A 16781-nucleotide genomic window follows, 5' to 3' on the forward strand; every position below is an offset into this window, starting at 1 on the left:
TCCTTTTMCCACTTCCTACCTTGGTTGTCCCATCTCTCTTGTCTGTAACTGTATAGGTATTTACCCTGTTGCTCACTGGACCTTTCCAGAAGATGACCTAACTCATAAAAACAGCTCAAGCCCATTCAGATTTCTTTTTTTCTGTGTTTGTTTTCTGCTATTGTGATCAGTTAAACTAGCTCAAGGAGGACTGAATTGTGCCAAAGCCGGCACCAGATGTGCAGAAGAAGTAAGCACATTGTGGGGATTGGGAGTAAAAGCAGGCAAAGATGTGGGAAAAATGTAGCAGTAACTCTACTTTGGGTAGATTCAAGCTGCTGGKTTTATTCACCATATCTTTTGTTTTAAGATGGAACATAACTCTGAAGAATAGTAATTATTTGTATGCCCAGTGATGACCTTTGTATACATGCAGCCTGAAATGTCTGTGCTCTAGATAAGTCTAATGCATTGCTGATCTGCCACTGAAGCTCTCCGAATTTTGAATCCTAATAATTTGAGCTCTTTTGTTCTAACCCAGTTCTTTCAAACCAGAACCCTCACAGCCCTTGTTTGTTTGGTGTCGTTTCTGCAGCATACAAATTCCAGTATCTAAGGCAATATCCTTCTACAAGGTCCCCTGAGAGAGAACCATTTGCATTAAAGTTAGCACAGCAGTAATGCTATTTGACATATTTCATGGAGACACATCCCAAGGCATTGTCATTAATCCTTGAAATGCGGCAAATACATTAGAAGCAAAACAGGCAATTAAAAAGCTTTTTTTTAAAAAAAAAGTGAGATGGACTTAGCATACAGAAACAAATACAAAAACTCTCCAAATCAATTTCACAATTCAAAACCATAATAACACGATGTTCTTTCTCCACTCAGTTGTCACTGGAACCTCGGCATTTGCAGCAGTCACAGAGCACAGACTGTGTTTAGGGCTGTAATACATAATGAACTTGGACAATGAAGACACAAGACTATTTAAAGCTTGGTAAACTATTGAGTAACCTTAGCATCAATCCTATAAAAGGCTGGAAGTCTACAGGGAAATATCATTGATATAATTATATTCTGGCTGACCTTAGTGTGAAGTAGAATACAGATGATCCCATTTCAGGCTGTCTCTAGACCAGGCAGGATATCATTAGCCCAGCAAATGAAGCATTGCATTAATCAGYCCTGTGCTAGGAATGTTATTTGATACAAGACAAAAAGTGCCCTGCCTTATGGCTAACCCTTTCTGTCTCTCAAACTACTCCACTTTTAACCCCCAAAAAATCAGTTTTTATTCTAAACATGTTTTATTTATGAATGTGCAGTAGAAATGTTTAGCAAGAACCAAAAATAGCTATCATGAAACAGTAAAATGGTTATTAGATTATTCCCATTTTCACAAATATTAAGGRCCTACACTTCTCTGTAAGTTGCACTCTGCCCTTTGCTACTATGCTGTCAGGGGAAGACATTGGAGAGCTCCCCARTCAGGCCTTTTATTATAATTGATGTTATTGCAGAACTGAATCTCAGTCAACCCGAGATTGTACTAGGGGTTGCACAGTCACAAAACTTACGTGTAAGTAGATTTTCATGCTACTGTGTATTACCTTAAGGGTCAATAACACATACAAAAAAGTAGGAAACTAAATGGTTCAGAGCTTTAATGCTAAGTAGAAAAAAACTGCTGTAAGTACCCTATGAAATGAAATAAGAATCAGGCATTCCCMGTCCCACAGTTACAGAGGAGAGACTGAACACCCATCCACTGCAAACCAATGAAGGGCCATGTGACCRCTGGACTTGCAGTCCTAGAAGCAGTACAAATCCAGCTCTAACCTCCCTCTGGTTTTTGCCATGTTGGTTCAGTTTCTTTGCTTTCGTTAGTCTGAAGCCAGGATCAATAAAAAAACGGGATCTTGTTTCCAGATAAAAGAAGATAAAATCATTAGGTTGAAGTACCTGAAAATATGTACTAAAAGGACTRTTATACAGCATCTGCCAGAGCAACATTTTTGTCTGCCTGAAATACATTTTGGAGGAAGACATTTAATCAATATAAACTCATTTGAATATGATGTCCATTACTATTAATTATTTGACTTCCTATTAATTAAGACCAGATTCCTGCCAACACACATACTTYGCTCGCTCTACATGTCTTCTTTTACAGTTATTTGCATGTTTTGTTTGGGACCAAATTACAGTATATATTTGAGGGTGATTATAACTAATGATGTACTTACAGATAGTGAAATTACTGTCTAAGCCATTGAAACAGCTGACTGAAAGATCAAGACATATGACTGKATAGATAAAGTATTCTTTGCAGTTCTTGTGTTCTGGGTCAGCTATTAAAGGTCTTAACTGAGTTTTAATAATTTCCTTCATAGGCAAATGACCACTGTCAGTGTTGCACAAATTGGTCAYAAACTAAATAGGACCATAAGGATTTTGATGAAAAGCAATAAAATAAGTATGTAAGTGCTGAAAATCAGTGAACTGCATTATCAAAAAGATTCTTACTTGCTAAACCTAAAAAGTCCTGAAGAAGACTCTGGCTCATCTGAATTGTCTCTGGGGACTGGGCATAGGCATTCCTCACATGGGTGGAGTAGTGTGACCCAAGATCTAATCATCTTTTTAAGGAAAGCAGACCATGCCCACAGAGAGCAGGGCTTATAACTTACCATGTCATAATGCTATAACATGAAGCATTTAGTTTTCTGAGGACTGTGTAAGCAGTTCAAAATTGGTATAGTGTCTGAGGTCTACTATGTGAGGAGTCTTCACATAGAAGGTGTACTACTTTTCCATCTGGGGCATGCTAGGGTAAAGTAAATTTCCCCAGCGACGGCATTTTCATGCTGTTACTACAATGGATCAGCCCTGGAAAGGGAAAAATTCAAAACTAAAAAAAAAATAAAAATAAGAGGACATGACAGGGTTAGGAAAGAGAAAATTAAATGCTCTTTGTTCTGTAAGCTTCTGCCCAGAGGAGTCAGCCATTCTTTGGGAAGAGAGCACACAGAGGTGGCGTGAGGCACAGCAACCCGTGCTCTTACCTCTGTGTGAGTATCTCTACAAAAAACATGCAGAACCAGGCCAAAATTGACCAAAACTTGTGTCCATATTCATAAGCTGATTTTCAGAGAGAAATTTGATACACAAAAATCAGCATGACTTCAGAACTGGAGAATGAAAATTTGTATTTTAAATGAAACCTTAGCAACATCACCTTTATTCTAGAGCAACTCTTCCTACTGCAGATGTGAATTCWGCTGTGGTGTAGTGCAAGTGGCCTGGGATCTCTGAAAAGTTTCAGAGGAAAAAAAAAAAGAAACTATGAAGAAGAAGATTAGGAAAAGATGATTCTTCTTCCAGTAAATGTTTGTCACAATTCTCTGCCAGCCCCAGCTAATATGTCCAAGCCTTGATTTATATGTCTTAAAAGTGCTTAGCAGCTCCCAAAGCAGTCTGTATCCCTGGAGAGGACTGCATGGGTTAAGGGTGAAATTCCTTGGCAATATTCACCCCTCTTAGGGAAAGAAAAGCAGAATAGCAAGGCAGAGTGAGAAGAGATGAACAGCAACAGACAGACTGACTGACTCCTTTGGCTCCCAGAYTGAAAATGCTGGAAGTGCATTTTCCTTGGTAGTTGCTGTACATCTGAGTATTTAGTCTAACATGAAGGTAAGACAATTGCTTAGTTAATTTTTTCTGATGAAGTGAATATGGAAAGTGCAATGAAATATTAATTTATATGGAGAAACAGCTGAAAAAGTAATTGGACAGCATTGCAAGAAAGAAGAAAATTTAAAAMCAAGAGCTTGCACAACAAATCTGAGAAAATCAGTGTGACATTCTTTTTTTATTTCTTAGCCAACTAGGGTATTAGCTGCAGAAAACTTGAACAGCTTCATGAGCTAAAAAAGGGAGGGAAAAGTAGAAAAGCAAAGTAAATTTGCTTTTACTTCTTTTTTTTAGGTGCTGGAGATTTTTCTGTTGCTGGAAGTTTCAGGTTTCTTTCCCATTTTTTCCAGGTGAATATGTATTTAATAAATTACATGCTGAAGGTTAAGTGTGTATAATTGAGGTGCGAGATGTGAGGTGGGCTTCAAGGGATTGTTGGATCTATTTTCTGGGAGGAATACTGTTCGGTGTCAGCTCTGCCACTGCCACCAGTGGTGACAGCGATGAGGCATTATGGTGTCCTTTAGCTTCTGCCCAGAGGAGGCAGCCATCCTTGGGGAAGAGAGCACACAGAGAGAGTGTGAGGCACAGCAACCCATGTCTGTGAAACACAGCACAGCTTATCCCAAACCACCCCAATCCCCAGGGATAGGTCGCAGCCCCAATGCCTCCCATGGAAACTGGGAATTTGTTTTGTTGCTGATCTTTAGGCTAGGTGAATGTGATTAGTTCCTTCTTTTTAATGGCCTGAAAGCCCAAGCTGGGAATGATTTTATTCTTACAAATGAAGAGCAAATCTAAGTGGTTTCATAGAAAACCTGGTCGTACCCCCAATTGTTATTGAAAGTATGCTTTGTCTTTTAGGAAAGTTTTGAACTCATGCTTGTGTATGAAAATCCCTGATGATTTCCCTCTCTCTTTTCTTTCTTTCATTATTTTTTTTTTTTTTTAATGCAAAATCCACTATGGGAACAGCCATTCCCCTCCAGTCCATTGCCGCTGGAATTCTTTTGGCCCTTGGTCCGAATGCAATGGCTGTACTCGAAAACAGGTATAGATGGGCACAACTTTTCTGTACTCATAACCTCGTAAGCATGTACATTTTTCCTCCAGTAATTAAGAAGCCTGAACTGTGTCTTTAAAACCCTAAATCAGATGTCAGACAAAAGCCCCAGCAGAACAAAATTCAGAAAGCTCAGAAGATAAATCCTCCTGTCTGTCCCAATATGTTTCCTTTCAAAACTATGATGTTCATGTTGCAAAATAATTTGTACTCCTTTTATTTTGGTGATAATTTAGAAAAGCTCAGCTGAACTTTCTGGTAAACACAGATATTCCTCCACTGATGCTGGTTTGTACCAATTCCACTGTTTTTTCATTAGTGGCATCGTGTCATATGGGAAGAAACCTTTGCTGCAAAGTGAAAATGAGTTGCACTCATTTTTCATCTCTTTGCTTCAATGAAAATAAGTTGATGATTTTTACACTGCAACTCTATTGATGTGCAAGACATTTGGTTTTGATTTTTCTTTCTCATTTACTTTGGTGTTACATCAATTAAGGAGGGATTAGTCAAAATTAAAAATGTGCCATGAGACAGTGCTTAAGTTTTTTAGAAGCAAAAACTAGCCCACTTGATGTAAGATTTTATCATGTTCCTTAATWATATTGTTTGCTTTGAAAAACTTTAAGAAATTCATAGCAGTCATGATTGGTCTTATTAAAAATTAAATAACACCTAAATTTCTTAGCATTTTTCTCTTGACTTCGGTTATATATTAGATTTTTGAAAAAAACAAGCCAATCTTATGCATGGGTCTAAATACCTTATAGATAAGAAGGCTGTGATTCTATTAACTTGAGAGTTTGCTACCATATTGTGGTAACACTGGGTGTGGTTGTTCTCAAAACAAATAGTGAATTGTTTTCACAGTAGCAAACTATTCCAGCTTTGCATTTGGATTTCCTAAGATCTCCCTTGGTTTGCATTCAGATTCGGAGACGGACAGTGGCAGTTTATGGCCAGTATGGAGGAAACCCCTGCTCTGGGGATGCCTTTGAAACAAGATCATGCACCCCCAAAAGGGGATGTCCCACAGAAGATGGCTGTGGTGATCGGTTCAGGTGTTTCTCAGGTACTCTACAAGATAATTTTTAATATTTTCTAGTCATGAAGCTAAGAAAATAACTTTGTTACCATTCAATTTAGTACATGGGCAATGTATTAACAGAATTCTTGATCTACAGATGTATTTGGCTCAGGTGAATGTTTCCTTTGTTTCCAGCCTCGACTATGCATGTTTTTCATTTCATCTGGAGTATTGCAGAGCACTGAAGACAGTATGTAGCCCTGATACCTCTCTAACTCRTTCTACTTTACTCATTTGCCCCAGAGAACAGGGCTTTTTCATTACAAGATGGTAGTTAAGGAATGCAGCCTTAGAGTGATGTCTCAAAGCTGTTCTAGGCTATATCCAAACATGAAATTACCTGGATCACAGAAACTAACGCTCCATAAAATGTATCCAAGCAGCTCCCATTACCYTCACAGAAGAGCACATTATCTTGTAGGTAGACATTTATCACAGAAGACTATGATAAACATGTTTTGGTGCTACTAGGGAGACAATCACAGTTAATCACAGGTGATTGGGTCAAAGGGTGAAAGTTTAGGAAATAGAAGTCAACTGTTTCATTGACACATCATAAGCCTTGAATGGTTGTGGCTCTCTTGAGTGTGCTATGCACTATTTCTTTATGTCTACATTTAATGTTGTTTCACAAGCTCTCATGGGCACTGGCTGTTCATCATGGGAGTGAATATGCTAATTAATGTAGCAGATAAATAGGACTTCTGCTTTGATTTKAAGTGATCTATTTTTAAACTAACAAACACTTTCCCCATGCACGTTTGTTCTGATTTAGGTCAGTGCATTAGCAGATCCCTAGTGTGCAATGGTGATCAGGACTGTGAGGAGGATGGTGCAGATGAAGATCACTGTGAAGTGAAAAAAACCGTATGTGATACTGACAGAACACCTCCAAATTCGGAACTTACAGGAGCAGGGTAATGTCCTGTGCCAGGCTCAGTAGTACTGGTGCCAAATGCACTTACATTTTGATGTACTTACAAGCTCTGGGCATACAGATAGACTTCTTGGGCTTATGGTAAAACACCCCCTACRCAAAAGTGTTCAGTACAAGTGCTTCCACCTTGCCAGTGGTTCAGTGCAGGATGTACAGGTCCTTTGATCTGAAGTACAGAATAAAGCTTTCAGTATTTCTCTCCTGCATTTGAAAGACAGCTATTAAGATACTGAATTAAATTTCAGCTAATAACACATGATCTTCAGCATGAAAAAAAGAGCTAGCCAGGCTCATTCTTTTTTTTCATTGCTACATTTCGTACTTTAGATTCATATGGATTTCTGTTTATACATCTCAGCTGTAACCTAGTAAAATAATTGTCTTAAGTTTCTTCAGTGTTGCTTTATCACTTGTTATGCAATATACTTCAGATATAATAAAATCCTCCTGTTGTTTCTGTGTTGCAGTAATTGTTCAAACAATGAAACTTAAAATCAGTTGAGGTAGATATGAATGTCTCAATCTATCGAGAGTATGAAAGGTTTTAATTTTTGTTGACAAATCAAGACCAACATTTCACTTTCAATGTTGTAACTTGCTATGCATACTGCAGTTCTGCATGTATAGAAGTCTGTCAGGTTAAATCTGCCTGTGATCATGATGTGCAGATACAGCATTCAGTTATAATGGCTTTGTAACTTTTGTCTCTGTCTTGATGACCTATTGTTTCTTCTGGCAGCTTTGATATTATTACTGGTGAGACTAAGGGAAGAGTTATTAATACAAAAAGCTTTGGTGGGCAATGCAGGAAGGTCTTTAGCGGCGATAAAAGAGAATACTACAGGCTGAGTGAAAGTGTTCTTGCTTATAATTTTCAGGTATGTTTCCATTAAGCACAGCTTTGTATTTACCTGTCACAGCTTTGTATTTACTGTCATGATTAAAACTGTGAGAATGATACAAAACTTGCAGGGCCCTTAGGTATGTACATTTTCCTAAACACAGCTCAATGACACCTGTTCCCTCCCTGCTGTTGCTAATTATTTTAAAATACATATTGATGTATATCTTGCTAAAATAAAAGGAAAAAAAAAGGATTAATGTCTTAGATGTAATTTCTACATCTCTCAGTTAAACTGAATGCGACRTTAATTGTCGTAGCGTAAGTAGTGGCCTGAATCAGTGTAAGAAATGCTTTTGGGGGTGAGATACAGGGCTTTGGTGTGCTTTGCATAGATCTTCCAGAGTTTTTTTCTTTTTAAGTCACCGTGTCAGTAATTCAGTTTGTCTCACATTTATAAAAAGCATGCCAAACAATCCATAATGTACTTTACTTCATAGTGTAAATACTTGAGATATGTATATTTATATGAATGAATGTTTTTCCATGCTTTTCCAATAGTGTGAAGTACTTTTTACGAAATCAGAAATGGATTCAGTCTGAAAAACACATCAGCTTCTTTTGCATCAGTAAAGCTCTACTCTATAAGTACTCTATCATTTTTAAATCCTACATGACGCTCTTCACACAGACTTCTATCTTTCACCTTCTAGGTTAAAATTCAGAATGATTTCAGTTATGAGCTTTTCAACAGCTCCTGGTCTTACATGAAACGCACAGAGAAGTATGAAAATTCAAACAGCCAAATTAGGACAGAGAATGAAATGGAGCAAAAGGTATGTATAAGTTGACATTGTGCCTTAGTATTTCGCATAAATATTGTCATCATTTTATTCATATGTTTTTGTAGTGCGATGCAAATGTTTATTTCATAAAGACATTTCTGGCACAAAGTGCATGACAGTAAATATCCCATAAAATCTTTACAAAGAGATCACTGGTTTGCTTATTAACCATTGATGTGTTGGCTGCTGTTTCTACTTCCTCCATCTCACCTATTTAGTTGTAATTTATTTACTATCTGATTTTCTCACTGTTTAAGGGAGAAATCTTTGGTTTCTTCTCATAATTGAATTATCTTTTAGGTTTTTTCAAGTGGTTTATTGCCTCTTTTGTTTCTACTACCTCTTGGTCAGTGTCTTGGAACAAAAAGATTGAAATAATTCTGTGGTTAAAATTAACTTATTTTATAATGCATTTTCCATTAGTAGAACTCCATTAAGAGAGATATCTGGTGTCTTTAACAGCCAGGAGGTCACAGTGATTATGCCTTTAACTTATTTATAAATGAGCATCAGATAAATAATTTGAAAGTAATTTTCCCAGTTATGAAGTACACCTTCTATCTTACAGCAAATAAAATCAAGTGACAGATGTGCATTTTATGACCCCTAAGCAGACACTAACAATGGCATATTTGAGAATCAGCATAACCAAGTTCAAAAGCAACTATGAGGGTCTGAGGTGAACAGTATTGTAGAGGCATATCAGATTTTACAATTAAGCAGCATCCTCAAAATGGCGAGAGCCACCTAAATAAAACRGGATGCAAAGAACAAATATGCTGCCCATGATTTGCTTTCAGACAAAGCTTCTTAACATCGTACAGCCAGGTTTCTGAATCTGGAAATCACCATTAGCTCTGAAGAGTGATATTCTTCTCTCTCACTTGTCCTCATCCTAGTTTTCAAGTATGCAGCATGAAAAGAAAGATATTGCAACAATTATAAATAAAGGTCCAACATTTTTTCATTACTTCAGGATGTTCTTTTTGCATTCAGAGTGTTGCTTAGATATATCTCACAGCTCTGTAAAACKCTTGGTTAGTTGCCAGTAGAATGTGTGTCCCATCTGGCTGTTAGGAGCCACTCTGATGGTGACATAGAGCATGACTGATGGCTTTTCCTTTCCCCAGAGTAGGCATCTGATGGTTATTGAGAACAGTGTGGAAGTTGCTCAGTTTATTAACAACCGCCCAGACTTTCTCCCTCTYGCGGAGCCTTTCTGGAAGGAACTGTTTGACCTTCCAATCGTCTACGAGTACAGCGTCTACCGAAGACTTATTGAACGTTTTGGGACTCATTTCTTTCACTCTGGATCTCTAGGAGGACATTACAAAGTTATTTTTTATATGGATACTGAAAAAATGAAAGCAAAAGGTAGAGTACTAGAGTATTTGTTGCAGAAAACAAAGTCAATAATCAAGAATAAAAATTTATATGTGTGTTTTTCCAGCTAGTGTCTAAAATCAAGTCAGAGACTTCTAAGTTACCACATTCTATTCATGGGAAAGAAGAAGGACTGAAAAATGCACTCAAACCACAGCATTTTGTTGTAGATCCATGTTTGTGACCTGCAGTGTTCTGGGTAGCAAAAATCTGAAAGTCGATTCAGGACCTTCTCAGGCTAAACTTGGATATAAATCTCAAACAATGTTAAAGCCTAAAGGTTACATGGAGATGAAGGTTGGGTAAAACTGTGTAAAGCAGAATAAATTACAAACAACAAACACTAGAGTGGCATCTACAATGGTAATCAGTTGCAGTAGTGCTGTAGAATTAGGGACTGCTGGGAAAATAAATGATACAGTACACTGCTCCCTGATTCATCTCACATCTCTCAGCCTTCATCTATAAGCTTTAGTAACTGTGTGGATCTTCCCACAGGGCACAAATGCTGGTTAGTTTGCTTCTACTTTTAGTGTAGTACTGCATGACCCCTCTAGCCAGTGGGAAGCTCAGAARTGAATCCAAGACACTTTCTGTGTACAGCACTGTTAATGGATGGATTATCTGCAGGTGTCAGCACAAAAGACTTTTATGAATGTACTTCATCAGGCTGGAATGCAATCATTGTAAGCAAGAAGAAAACAGAATGCACCAAACTGGACGAACTGCTACGGGCTTCTTCAGGTAAATATTCAGTGGTGACTCATACAGTTGTCATGTATCCATCTTTCGTSCCATCTTAAATGGTTGTCAAAATGAGAAGCAGGTGTGGATAACTTTGTTGAATTCTGTCCTAACATGCTGAACTGGTTTAAAAGGCTTTCCAGCACTTGTCAATTATTGCTAATGCTTTGCCAGTAAATAGCACTTTTCTGGACACCCTAACTTAGAGCTGCCAAGATACTTGCAAAAACAGATACTTTTTATGTATGATCAGTGCAGGAGCTCTTGATCCAGGCACAGATGGTTGAACTAGTCTGTTGCACTAGTTGCACTAGTCAGCCATTTCACAACTTGCTAGCATAGTTTTTGCATGTATTCTTTCTATTTCCATTTGYAAACAAGGCAATACTGATATCTTATGTATTTCTTATCCTGAATCCACAGGAAGCAGTAGTAATAAGATTAAAGGAGACCCTTACATAGAAGGAGGAAGCCCAGATGCTGTTGCTAGCCTTAGTTATCTAGAACTAGATAATCCTGCTGGGAACAGTCACAGGTACACTTCGTGGGCTGCATCAGTGACAGACTATCCCAGAGTAATTAAAAAAAAGGTAAGGCTATTTTCCTGAAGCAAAGGTGAGCAGGTGGGAACACCTCAAGAAGAGAAATTATTAAACTACATCTGATGATTAATCGTGCTATGGTCTACACTCATTTTGTTTTCAGATCACTTTGTAAAAACAAAAAGTGCTCAGGAAGAAAATGTCGTGAAGCTAATATGATCATGAAGCTGCATCACAAATCTAAGTCTTTTGCAGGTGACTTTAGTGGTGCTCTGTTTAGGCATAGAGGGTCACGTTAGCATTGGAGAAAGACCAGATTTGAGATAGCCTCTTTCCTGAAATGCACATGAGCATTCCTGTGTGATTTCCACTTCACTTGCCAACTTCTGTACAGCCCTTTTATCCTCCTCCTTCACTCTGCATCCAGAAGTTTTGCTTAACTGGAGGTACTCCAAGTCTGACACTTCAGAGCTGGGCATGACCCTATTTACTGCTACCTTGTCTGTTGGGAAGTGCCCACATACACAAGAAGGGGATAAACCTAAAATATTTCTCAGGAGGTTTTCAGGCCAAATGTAAAAGCACATAATATCATAAAATAGGCAATGAAAAGGCAAAATATTTTCAATTTTTGTTACTTTTGATCCATGTTCAATGAACTGCCATAGTRGGCTCTTTAAATGTCCTCTTTTTTTCTATGCTGGGAAGAGCTGGGTGAGAATTCACATCCCTGTACATTGGTGGCCTCTGTTATAAATTATCTCAACTCCATTCTCATAGCTTAAATATGTTTAAACATGACTGGTATAACAAAAGCTTTACATAATTCTTTTAAGCAGAGCTTGCTTTTAATAAAAAGGCTAATATTAAATACTAACATAAGATTTTAGTTAGCTAGCAAATTAAAGTGCCAACTCCCATGTGCAGAAGCATATGTCACAAATTATTTTGTGTGGTTAAACGTGCTTATAAATTCTATTATCCCAATCATAACTATTTAATATGCATGTTTCTCTACTGTGTGCAGCTAATACCACTTTATGAGCTGGTAAAGGAAGTTCCCTGCTCCTCAGTCAAAAAGCATTACCTAAAACAAGCCATTGAAGAATATATGTCCGAAAATGATCCCTGCAAATGTCAGCCTTGCCAGAATGGTGGTGAGCCGGTYGTGGCAGGAACACAGTGTGTGTGTTACTGCAAGCCTTACACCTTTGGTGCAGCTTGTGAGCTGGGAATTCTCGTGCAAGATCAGCCAGGTAAGCACTTTTTAAACCTGTGAGAGTCTAGAAGTGACAAAATCTGTTCTCCTGCTTACAGAGTCTGCCTGTTCCACTGCACACCCATGCAGTGGCTGCTGGGGTGAGATATCACTGCAAACAAACATCATGGGGAGGGTCATGCCATGCCCTAGTCTTTGTTTAGCCTGTTTAAACAGCCCTTAGCAAAGAGCTGGTTTTATTTTTTGTGTTAAATACTGTGAACAATACTAACTCCTCAGTGCAACCATTTATAAGTWAGTACATATGCTATACTAATTATCAATGATTAATTTTTTTTTCTTTTTAGTTCTGTAATTAGTAGTAGCTGATAGCTATTTTTATGTTCTCTCAGACACTGATAATATATATGGCCATTGCGRAATTATATTTATGTAAAAGTTGGGGAAATATGGAATATCAGATTATTGCCATCTGGAATTTTCTGTAATGGCACAATTTGGGCCCACCACAAGCATTGAACAGCCTGTGCCTTTAAACCACTCAGAGGGAATGGTTTAAAGAGAAAGTGTTTAAAGAGAGCAGCTTTCACATTAAACCAAATATTCCCAAATGTTGCATAGGCGTTGTTGATGGACGCTGGAGCTGCTGGTCTTCCTGGAGTCCTTGTTCAGGGGGAAGGAAATCAAGGAGTCGAACCTGCAACAACCCCTCCCCAAATGGTGGTGGGAAGGAGTGCCTGGGAGAACAGCATGAAAGCAGAGCATGCGGAGATGAAGAGTTGGAGTATCTTCGGTGAGCAATAAAAAACACTCAGAACCCAACTGCTGAAAGATTTAAAAATTTGTTTCAGAGGGGTGCACAAACTATTGAATTCAGAGARATCACTTATTGAGCTTTAATATTTTCGTTGAAAGAAAATTAAATTCAGAAGTTGTGAGTATCATACAAGATAAGGCTAGAAAATGGGGTAAAAGCCAGTAAATTTGGCAGCATTCTATTTACCACTCTTTTGGGTAACCTGGCAGTGCCTGATTTYAGTATAATCATGATGTAAATGTATGCGTAATAGTCTTGAAAATGGGCTTCACTGAGAAGTGTAGCATTTTGAAAGGAAAGAAGACTAAATTCAAACTAAACTGTACTTCTGTTTGCTTCATAGCTCAATTGAACCCCACTGTTTTGATTTATCCGTAAATCCTACACAATTTTGTTCACCTCCTCCTCTCTTAGAAAATGGATTTGTTCAAGTAAGTTATTTCTATTGTTCTATTATCTGTTCTATCCCTACCTGCAATGTCTTTTCTACAGTTAATGTAGTTCACTTGCAAATTGGTCTTTCTGTTGGCAAGCCTAGTATCCGACCTACTATACAGGAGCTCTTGCAGMATTTTTCACTGTCTGAAGTTTACATGACAGTATCCAAAACCTCTTACTAAAAACTAGAAAACACCAAAAAAGCCCCGTCTCCAAAAYCAGGACAAAATCTTTGCTTTTCTGGACCATGGTACATACAGAAAAAAGTCATCTATTTGTTCTTGCCAAAGGATTAGATGTGTTAAACAAATAGATGTGTTAAATAATAACACAGATGTGTTAAAAAAATTCTGAGCCAAATGGATTGCATATAAAATCACAGCAAATTAGAGACAAAATTGCTCMGTCATCCAGGAATTTCATAACAAAATGATAAACAGATTTTAGGAATCTTCATTTTATAACTCACCATTCTTCTTTCTTGTTCCCTGGTGAAACAAAGACCTGGCAAGGTACTTGGCTCACCAAAGCTTAGGCCTGTTTAATAAAGGAAACTAAATTCCCCTCTTGGAGGAATGGATTATGCCTTCTTAATGTTATCAGGCTGTCATAAATCTCTTTGCTCAACAAATAGATAAAAAGATTAGCTCAAAATCCATTAGTTGCCTCTGCACAACTGCAACCTGAGGCAAGATCCAAAATTTTGCCCCCCCTCTTTTGTCAGTGGGTTATTTGGGTTTGGTTTTTGTTTGGTTTGGTTTGGTTTTTTGGGGGGGTGTGGGTTTTGTTGGGTTTTTTTTGTTTGTTTTGTTTTGTTGTTTTTGTGGGGTTTTTTTTTGTTTTATTTTGTTTTCTGTGGATTTTTTGTTCGTTTGTGTATTTTTTTGCAATCAGCAGTTGTCTCCTACATTGATATTTTTGGTTCACAAACTAAGGGTAAAACTGCAATTCACAGAGTATTACCAGTTTTTGTCTTGGGGTGATACAGAATTTTCCATAAGATCTCTCCTTAGAAGACAGTGGGATATAGAATGAGAAAAAGCCTCTGTCTTCAAGTCCATCATGTTAACCTTTAGAAATCTGCTAACATGTCATCCTAAGAACTGACAAAGCTGTATACTCTCCACTGATCTTCCCCCAGTCCAAGGCTGTGCTAGATCTTCTCTTGCCCTGCTAATGCTTGATAACAGCCATATTTGCAGTTTGTTTATACACCATCAGGAGAGCACTATTCCATACCCTTTTTGATCACATTTTGTGACTATTGATAAGCAGGATTGCCCCCAATATTCCATATTCTCTCACCAGTGCATTGTAGAGTAGCAATAACACATCTCACTGTCCTCAGCTACTGCATTCCAGAATCAGAGTTCTGAGCTGCTTGTAGTTCTTATACTTTATGTCCAAAATTTCACCTGTTCATTTTCTTTCAGAATGCTGAAAACTCATACCCTGTTGGGAAAAGCATTGTTTATGCGTGCAAATATGGATATTCTCTTGTTGGTGATCCTGTTGCTAAGTGTGGCAGTAATTTACAGTGGCAAGTTGGAGAGAGATATTGCCAGGGTGTGTATAACTGATTCTGTTTTGAAATACAACTCCATTTCTGAATTCCAGTGGAAAATCTCAGAACATCTGTTCTCCAGCTACAATGGGGGAAAAGGCACACCTGTATTTCCCAGTTCCCTAGACATAATCACATCTAAATTGACTTCTGTTGTTGTAACACTGCATTAGAAACACACCCATAAAGTCCAGTTTTAATGAAGGCGGGAACTGAGGGAGTCTAAGTGTGGAAACAAACGCTGTTGCTTCCTTCARTCCTAGGGCTATATGCAAGAGCCATGAGAATTTTCAGCGCTGTGGTTCAACAGCATCCTTTCCTCTTTCCAAGGGGGACTGMCTGCCCACAAATGTTATTCCACACTGCTTAAAGGCCATCTCTGTGTGCACCAGGGCAGAGTTTCTCAGGATCTTGTATGTGTGATGTCTCTCTATCAGGAAATTACTGCCTAGTAGGAACCCTCAACCAAAACTTGGGTTCTGAGGACAGGGGAGACCTCATACAGCTAGGGATGCATCTGCAGGCAGTGGAAGAAAATACTGTTATTGGTTCCTTAGTTTTGTATGTTTGACTTGTGTGATGAGTTAATATCTGACTGATAAGTTTCTCCAGAAAAGTCAGCTAATGTCACCATTCAATTTGTTAAAGAATTTTGGAGAAGAAAAAATACATGCCTGCTTTATGGAATCCACTGATTAACTGTGGCTGTCTCATATGACTCAATCCATAGAAACTGCTTGTCTCCTGCCTGAYCTGGAGGGGGGTTTGCAAGGAGAGCCATGGAAACCTGTGTACAACATTGGTGAGAGAGTAACTCTGTCTTGTCCACACGGCATGCACTTGCAAGGGGCACGCTCCATTTTGTGTGAGCCCAGCCTCAAGTGGTCTCCTGATGTGAAGACTATCCAGTGCAAAAGACCAGGTAAGTCATACTGTTCTCAAGTACAATGCAGGAATTTCTTTCCTAGGCCAACTATGCCTTATGTCATTTAGATACAGACAGAGCTATTGCTGARATAGTGATAGAGAAGCCATACTACACCACCATCCAGAAGCACAGAAAACATGACTGTGTTTTCTGTGGTCTGCTCAAACAAGATTTTAGAAGGACTACCATAGCTGTACATAAATGACTTGYGACTGCTAAACTGCCAGAGCAGCAGTGTTGAGCTGCTGTTACCAGTTACTTAGGCTAAGCCTCAGTGACKGATTTTCAATCAGGTTTTTTTTGCCAATATCATGCTCTCCAATTCCAGCAATGACTGGAAAGTTTCAAATGCTTCCATCAGAAAKAAAGAAAGAGCTTGTGCATGGACGTATGTGAGCATTATATTAGTATAAAAGTTTTAAAAACAAAGGACAATTATATTAATAGCAGTTAGAAATTTAAGGAGTATGAGATAAAAAGGGTAAAAATTATGGGGATAAGTATACACAGACACAGTGGCATACATATGTTTGGATAGGAATATTTAGTCACTARGCAACCAGCATCTAGGGGATGAAGAAAATGCAGTGATTTTCATGGAAAATTTCCCTTCTATAGCAAGACAGAGTTATGTCTGCTGTTTGTATTGTAATGTACTGCAACTCTTTTTTCTTCTTTTCTTTCTTTCCTTTTTT

General features: G+C 38.2%; 1 protein-coding gene across 1 annotated transcript in view; it reads left to right on the forward strand.

Moving 5' to 3' along the window:
- Positions 1-3493: 3493 nt before the first annotated feature.
- Positions 3494-16781, forward strand: part of C7 (complement C7) — a 23140-nt gene continuing 9852 nt past the window's right edge. The window contains exons 1-15 of the mRNA XM_057364716.1: positions 3494-3678; positions 3973-4028; positions 4654-4729; positions 5672-5813; positions 6604-6745; positions 7505-7643; positions 8320-8442; positions 9582-9825; positions 10465-10578; positions 11002-11168; positions 12148-12376; positions 12961-13132; positions 13500-13587; positions 15028-15160; positions 15889-16080. Of these exons, the coding sequence (XP_057220699.1) occupies positions 3673-3678; positions 3973-4028; positions 4654-4729; positions 5672-5813; positions 6604-6745; positions 7505-7643; positions 8320-8442; positions 9582-9825; positions 10465-10578; positions 11002-11168; positions 12148-12376; positions 12961-13132; positions 13500-13587; positions 15028-15160; positions 15889-16080 (2023 nt within the window). The 5' untranslated portion in view covers positions 3494-3672. The remainder of the gene's footprint in view (positions 3679-3972; positions 4029-4653; positions 4730-5671; positions 5814-6603; positions 6746-7504; positions 7644-8319; positions 8443-9581; positions 9826-10464; positions 10579-11001; positions 11169-12147; positions 12377-12960; positions 13133-13499; positions 13588-15027; positions 15161-15888; positions 16081-16781) is intronic.

The sequence above is a fragment of the Malurus melanocephalus genome, unplaced genomic scaffold (assembly GCF_030028575.1).
Source record: "Malurus melanocephalus ecotype Western Australia unplaced genomic scaffold, MMel_1.1 scaffold_41, whole genome shotgun sequence".
Taxonomy (NCBI): domain Eukaryota; kingdom Metazoa; phylum Chordata; class Aves; order Passeriformes; family Maluridae; genus Malurus; species Malurus melanocephalus.